The 7,824-nt window shown below is 38.3% G+C and overlaps 1 protein-coding gene across 2 annotated transcripts; it reads right to left on the bottom strand.

Moving 5' to 3' along the window:
• Positions 1-1,558: 1,558 nt before the first annotated feature.
• On the bottom strand, positions 1,559-4,352 carry LOC147863807 (stearoyl-[acyl-carrier-protein] 9-desaturase 5, chloroplastic-like). 2 transcript variants are annotated; one of them, XR_015529839.1, is made up of 4 exons: positions 4,063-4,352; positions 2,998-3,520; positions 1,804-2,451; positions 1,559-1,700 (listed from the first exon to the last, which is right to left on the bottom strand). XR_015529839.1 is itself a non-coding variant. In XM_087320090.1 (3 exons), the coding sequence occupies exons 1-3, from the start codon at positions 4,311-4,313 to the stop codon at positions 1,885-1,887; spliced, it is 1,341 nt and encodes a 446-aa protein (XP_087176216.1). In that variant the 5' UTR covers positions 4,314-4,352; the 3' UTR covers positions 1,750-1,884. The 2 variants fall into 2 exon arrangements, 1 of the variants encoding a protein (XP_087176216.1); XM_087320090.1 differs by lacking the exon at positions 1,559-1,700 and having other exon boundaries at positions 1,750-2,451.
• Positions 4,353-7,824: the final 3,472 nt, after the last annotated feature.

Below are 7,824 nucleotides of genomic sequence, written 5' to 3'. Positions count from 1 at the left end.
ATTAGGAGCATGATGGATCCCAGGATCTGTTCAATGAAGAGTAATGATTTCTCTCTTGCTTTTGAGAGACATGATCATCACCATATTATGATGATAAATGCAAATATAACATAGAATACAATGAATACAGATCCCAGCAATAAAACTCTCTCATTGACCTGAAACCCAAATACTAGAATGCCGAAGAGAACCAAACCCATGTAAAGCAAGACCTTCCAATTCTCTGGCAAAAATGCAAGAAAAGATAACTTATATCTAAAAGACACCAAATCTCACATAAACAACAACCTCCATTTTTCTAACAAAGATGCCACCAAAATGATGATATGCAATAAGAATCATAAAAAGAGAAAGAAAAGGTGCACTTGATCAGATGAAGACCCATAACACTACTATAATGGGTCCATGTGTAATCAAAGAAGAACGCGGTAAGAAGTGATTTTCATCATCCAGCGGGAGTGAACAAAAAGTTATTTAGGGAGGTAGTGCACGCTTGGTGGACAAATTTTTTTGGTCTCCCTTCTACATTTAGACAAGCGTTATTTCTAGCAACCCAAATGCATTATTTCTTCCAGTCATCTTAGAGATCATTCCTTGGGCTTCCCTCAATGTATGGTGAAAACACCAAAAAGTGCACACATCTAGCACAATGTAAGGTGAAAACAACAAAAATATACATACCTAACACACCAACACACATACACAAAAGTGAGCACGTGTCACATACACATATGCACATATAAAGTCACACATAATCATGCATACATACATACATCTGCACATACATGCATAAATCCTCCTCATCATATGCTTGAATGCAGAAATGGAGAGCTACATGGAGTCAATCCTAAACAGTGCCATAATTCTGTCTTTAGTTCTTTAAATTTGTGCCAAAATGAGATCTCTTTCAAAAACTAAGGAAGAAGTGAGCTGATTGAGACCAGGAGAGTGGACAAAGACAAAGGCATATATAGATAGATTGAAAAGTGTTCCTAACAGTAGCTCTATCTCCTTTTCCTCCATTTTCTTCCATTGTAAATTTATGTGCACATTTGTAAGTTTGTATGCATGTATGTATAATGCTGGCATTGATGTGTAGGTGTTTTTCCAAGGTTCTGTTTGTACATATGTATATTTTTCCCTTTGCACATACTAAATATAATATATGCGTTTCCAATTGTAGCTTTATCTTCTTTTTCTCCACTTCTTCAATTGTAAGTTATGTACCCATTCATACGTTTGTGTGTATGTATGTACATATAATGTTTCAATGTGTGGATATGTTTATTAAGTTCTATTTGTAACTGTATATGTTTTTCCCTATTCTAATTGCATGTATGCTCCGTATGTGCAGACAAACAAAAGAAATCTATGCTTTTCTTATATGTATTATAATACAGACAGAATGTACATGTACTAATTTTGTTAGTTCATATGGACGTGTGTATGTTGCTATATATGCTACGTTAGTTTGTATTGATGTGTATATTTTGCATGTATGCTACATAGATACGCCAGAACATTCAAATAAGTATGTGTGTGATATGTGTAATAGGAAAGGAGGATGACATACCTCAAATATTTGCAAGTAGTTTGATCACATAGACAAGCAGGGAAATTGATTCTCGAAAAAAGATATAAGTTCGTTCTCAAGTCAAATATCCACAAAAAAGAGTCTTTGTTCAATTTAATTGACTCTCCTGCAAATTTAAGATTGGAAACGGGTTCAAAGGTGGCATATCAATGGAATAGCTCTTCTATACCATGCTAAATATAATTAATTCACCATTATAAGACTCTTACAATTGCAGTTTATAGGGTTTTTAGGGAAACATTTTCTGAGAGAACCCATAGTGTGTAGACCAAGTTGGGAAAAAAAAAAGACTAGATGAGGTCGACTTCTCGGTTGAATATCCAGCTAAATGCCCCCATCTTTGCACTATTTCTCTTCACTTTCGAAGCTCGTTCCTCCAACTTACGAAACCGGTTGGGCAAACTACAAACATAGTCTTGTGCTTCCTGGGCTCGGTTTGATAACCCTTCAAGATTCTCTAAGTTCCATCTTCTCACCAAATGCTCTAAGATATCAGCATAATCCCGTGCTGTGTACACACCCGTCCTCTGAGCAACTGATGCAAATTTCTCATATATGTCCTTATCATGCCCATCATACATTAGATGGGCAGGCATCGATATTTTCTTCCTCATCATGTCTTCCAATCCCAACATGGTGCAATCAGGATCAATCTCAAAGAGCTTCTCTACTATCTTTGTATATGCATTCTCATGCCTTCGCTCATCAGCAGCAATTGTGCCACATATTTGTGCAAGCTTCACGTCGCCAAATTCCTTGGCGTGCCTCGCGGTGTTTCCGTGAGAGATGAATGTGGCTCTTTCTTGAAAGGATGTGTAAATAAAACCCAGGTAGGGATTGTTCTCTGTCTTCGGATCCTGCACACCATAACAATCAAAGCAAGAAAATTAAAAACTATAGCAGAAGTGTAGGTCGCTTAATCCTACACATCATCATAGCCACCAAAGTACTCAAGAAAATTAGAAACTACAACAGAAGTGTAGGTCACTTGATTAATTAGAATCAGAAGCTCGACATCCAAGGGCACCCCTAAAATCTATGTGGCCTAAGTTACGGCACATAACCATGGTTCAACAAAGAATCAATACAAAAGAATATGATAATACATGTTCTCAAAAGAATGTATATATATCATACATATTCAAACAATCAGCAGAAATCAGAGCATGATATCATTGATATTACATACCCAAAAAGTTGATGACATCATGCATATAAGCATGGTCTTAACACAAAATCAAAATAGAGGAAGCATACAATCATACATATAAGAATGGCCTTGACATAAAATCATTCAAGTAAATATATGTCAATCATGGACATATGCATAGACATTTAAATGGAATAACATAGAAAGAATGGGACAATGCATATAAGTAGCAATACATTATTTACACACTCACCATGCCCGATCCAATCAGATACTGAATAGTTTGCTCAATTGCCCTCATGTTAACCCTACCAGAGAGGTAGAGATACTTATTGAGCAGATCCCCATGCCGATTCTCTTCAGCTGTCCATGCACGCGTCCACCTTGCCCACGATGTAAGGCTCGCCCCAGTCTCATCTCTCACCCCATCCAATGTGTTCAACATGGTTTGATAGGTGGGTAGAGCTTCTTCAGTGATCATATCACCCACAAGGCATATCAGATAGTCGTCAGGTAGCTCGTTCGCTCTTGCCCGAATCTCTTGTATTTCATCATAGAAGCTGTCTGAAGATGGCTCTGGGAGGAAGTCCTGCGGTTGCCAAGACTTCTCGACTGTCTTTAGAAATGGCAGGATCTCTTTCTCTGCCCAACCCTCAAGAGACTTGAAGATCTCAATCTTCTCCCGTGGCATGGAGTGTGTCACTTGCTTGTGCAGCTCTTGGGGTGCATATGAAGAACCCTCGGACTGGAAATCAATGGTGGCCATCCCTGTTCCTCTGTAGAAAAAGAAATGCATATTATAAATTTTCCATAGAAAACATTTTGCAATATTCAGATCAATTTTCACAAAAATACTTCCTATAAAGGTAGAACAATTTCCAGACAAATTCTTTGTACAATCCCAATACCAGATTGGTGTGGAGACAAGATTTCCCAAAAACCCATAAGCCACATCAATTTGCAGATACACATGGAAAAGCCCAAACCCTGATCAATATCCATGCAATTGCTTTACAAAACCCAAAATCACTATCAATTTCCAATTTTCGGATAAGCTCATTACAAAAACCCAAATACGACATCAATTCACATGAAAAAACATCAAAGAACCCATAACCCACGTCAAATTTCTTTATCAAAAACCCATAATCCAAATGAAAATTCAAGAAAATTCAAACCCATAATCAATTTTCGGGAAAATGGGATGTTGGTTTGCAGAGGTTCTATAACTTTCATAGAAAATCCACTTGGAATAACGGAATGAAAGAGTGAGAAATTCAAGAGTCCAAATAACTGAGAAACAAGACCAAAAACTTACAATGGCATTGTCGTCACCGCCATGACCACTTGGTGGTGGTTTGAATGGGAGTTCCAAAGAGATGTGTTCTTCTTCTTCTTCAAGAGCATACTGTGCGCATCATTTTTCTTCAAAGTATTCCATGGATACTTGGGAGAAGAAGCCATGGGGAACAACAGAACTTTGGAAGAAGAGCAGGAAGATGGGGATGTGATCATAGTGTTCAGTGATGATGACACAAGGCCACTGGAGTGGCATGATGGAAGAGCCATGAATGAAGAAATTGAAGAAGGAAGGGAGGGAGGGAGAGGAGAGATGAAACACTGAGGTGAAGTGTGGAGATTGTGTGGGAAAAGCAAAGATATAAAAACAGAGAGGAGGGGGGGGAAGGCATGCACAAAGAACACAAGTGTATGGTCAATGATGAGTTAAGTTTGATTGATTGGTTTTGCATTAACCCTAAATTTGGAGATGCACAAAAAACAGCCTGCCACCTTTGGCCTCTTCCTAAACCTCTTCCTCCTGGTACCAATTCACATACATAAACCAATAGACTTCATTGCCTCGTCGCCATCATGTGTTCGGGCCACTCGTCGGGGGACTCATTGCCGAGAGAACTCGACTAGGACCTTGCTTGTCCTCGACTCAGGTTCGTCGGGTTCATTGGCCCTCTCTTATGGGGGTCAAGATCCCAATAAGAGGGAAGTCATGTGTGAGGTTGAGGTAGAATGGAAAGCTCTTCTCCACATGAATGTGTCAAGAGTTTGTTTCCATGGGAGTAAGAGATTGTTAGATAAGAAGCCCGCTAAATATCAATGTCTATATGATAGCATGAAGGAAAGTTACATATAAGTTATTATAATGGAAGAAGCTTCTTAATAGTCATGACTCATAGCCATACTCACAAATGTTAGGGCACCCCATCATCGATGATATACTTCTCATGCATATTGCACTTGCAAAACGCAAGGAGAATAATGTCGGTTCGATAACCATGACAATGGGAAGTGTTCAACACCAAAGGATGTGGTGTGCATCACATAGAGAGTGTTGCCCTCTCACACTTTCTCTTTATTGTCTTGCTGCTCTTTCATCTCCATCAAACATCACATTTAACTTTCTCTATCATCTCTCTATGCAAGTAGTAAACACCCACATGAAATATTTAATTTATCATACTCACCATATTTATTGTCATTACCTACAATGTATTCGTTTTTACTCTTTGTATAGTGGAAAATAGTATGACAATTTTGGCGTCGTCATGTCATTACTTTAGGACTCGTACAATATTTGTGTGCATGAACTTCAAACTAAATTTATAAAGAATTGTTATGACTAGCATGACATCAAAATCCCATCTATTAAGATTCAAATACACAATTTTCAAAGCACTTCTCATCTTTGTAAATTGCGACTATTGAAACTTATGCACTACGATAAAGAATGTCCCTTGTTGGAACGAAGCTTATGTACTTTCTCATAAGTGATAAATTATAGGGAAAAGTACCAGGGGTATCCCATGGAAGTTCATCTATTTACCAGAATGCCCCTGGAAGTTCCAAATTTACCAAACTACCCCTATTTACCAAATATTTGAGTGTATAATTACTTTATAAAGTGTAATTTTTGGACATAGGGGTAGTTTGGTAAATTTGGAACTTCTATGGGCATTCTGGTAAATAGATGAACTTCCAGGGGTATCCTGGTACTTTTCCCTAAATTATAACCATCTTACAAGCCTACAATTATAGACATTTGATGTTATACATTAATTCTAACTTAAGAATTACATTGAAAAGCACGACAATTAAATGTTATCTATGGAGTTAAACAAGAACATGGTCATTTGCTTATCCATACACCAGAGTTTGTTACAATTGTTCTCTAATTCAATATTTACATGAATGCTCCTTTAGTCTTTCCCCACTTCGACTTCAAACAATATTTCGTCGTCCATTGTTATCAATGTTAATGCTTGCCCTTGTCACCATGTCTCATATCTTACCCACCATTTACTCAGCCCATCATCATTGTTTGTTTCACTAGACTTGATACTCTATTTGCCCAAATTCTTCATATGCATCATCGTAATCCATTAATTGGAACATTAATATCATCACTCGATGCACATTGACCATAACTCGTATTCATGGTGACAATAATTAGATGACAAAGGTTAGAAAAATGCACCCAATTTGTTTTGCATATGCATTGAACAACACATATGGGCTAGCGGAAGTTATGGTGTGTTTGGCATTTTGGTAAGGACTATGGGGGGATTTCTCACTCTCATTCAAATGTGATGTTACAACTAATGATTGTCATGGATACTTATCAAAGGCATTCATTGGCCACCTTAAACTATAGCGTTGTTGTTGTATTTGCACATTTATATTAATATATGGTATTCTTGCCTAAATTATATGGTTTATCTTGCAATAACTTCCTTCTTAATACTGAATCAAATCATAATTGGATGGCATATAATCAATTGCATGTCATGGTTCACTAGAATGGAATCTGAAATGCCTCTAAATAGGCCCTTCGCTTGCCATGGCCATCAATTCCTCTCTATCTTAAAATGTAATAGACTTCATATTTGCACTCGCAAGTGTTGCTCCACACCTTGTGGTAGGATACATCACCATTCTATAGGAATCATAAGGATTGTGTTCCTATCTTTGAGATTTCAATGTGAACAAAATCCTTATTGGATTGCATGAGATCATTTGAATACAATGCTAAGGCAATAGTGAAGGTCATGCTAAAGTTGAAGCATCTTGATGACTTCTGAAAGTACATCAATTCATGATATCTAGATTGGATCAAAGTTATTAATCGAGATCCACGTTAACATAGGAGGACACAATAGGGTTGCCATCTGTTTGATGACGCAATATGAAACGAGTCAACTTATCCTAGAAGACAAATGTTATCTTGGGTGGTAGCAAACATCATTCGACGGTGAGATTAAATAAATGAGGCAAGAAATCAAAGTTGGCCACAATTTAGACATTCTCGATTTGGAAGAAAAGAATGTCAATGCATGTGAGCTAATGAAAATTATGAACACAATGTAGGTATGCCTATAACAATTATTATCTCAAGTTTCCTGTTACCCGTTCCTTTGGGTGAACACCTTCGATAGATCTGTGTCTATCGGTCTTCAAGGGCGTGGTACGTGAAGGCTCGTAACAGAGGCGTCGAGAGAGATACAGGGCTCAAAGAGAAAACACTAGCGAGGTCTTGATAGACGTGGCGGCGTGAAACTCATAGGTATGGATCAAAGCACAGACTCATGCAGCAAAAATAGGCACAAATAAGATATATTACTATGGCAGAAAAGATTCCAGAACACGGCCTATGGCCGGTGACCTTACGAGTTTATCTAATTACGAACAACTAAGCTAGTGCTTCCGCCTATAGTTTTCTTCTCTCTCCTCTCTGAGGTACTGGTCCTCGTTTAAATAACTTTTCCCCTAATACACAGCCGAGCCGTCGGTGGCCCGTGATACTCGGACTCGGCGTTTGCTAATTTCCTAATTTTACATTTCTATCCTCTGGACAACACCTAGCACGCCCGTGGGACAGGACCTTGTCTGTCGGACCCACGACTTACAAAATACTAACAATATTACAAAAATTGCCTTTTAGGCGTGATCCTCGTTTCATTCCTCCTTTAAGATGTCGAGGATGCTTTCGGGGTCCGGGGTGGTGGCAGGGTGGTCTGGTTGGACTGTCGGTGCGGGGAGTTGAGTTTGGTCCGGGGGTGGTATATCT

Source organism: Azolla caroliniana, unplaced genomic scaffold, assembly GCF_043228905.1.
Source record: "Azolla caroliniana isolate FFs.n. ecotype wild unplaced genomic scaffold, voAzoCaro1.0.p SCAF_5, whole genome shotgun sequence".
Classification (NCBI taxonomy): domain Eukaryota; kingdom Viridiplantae; phylum Streptophyta; class Polypodiopsida; order Salviniales; family Salviniaceae; genus Azolla; species Azolla caroliniana.
Note: the sequence above shows the minus strand (reverse complement) of the source record. Positions and strands in the feature narration are given on the sequence as shown.

Coding starts and splice junctions, on each gene's coding strand:
- LOC147863807 (XM_087320090.1), bottom strand. CDS start 4,313: ATGGCTCTTCCATCATGCCACTCCAGTGGCCTTGTGTCATCATCACTG. Junction 3,521..4,062: donor GCGGTGACGACAATGCCATT/GTAAGTTTTTGG, acceptor CTTTTTCTACAG/AGGAACAGGGATGGCCACCA. Junction 2,452..2,997: donor ATCTGATTGGATCGGGCATG/GTGAGTGTGTAA, acceptor TATGGTGTGCAG/GATCCGAAGACAGAGAACAA.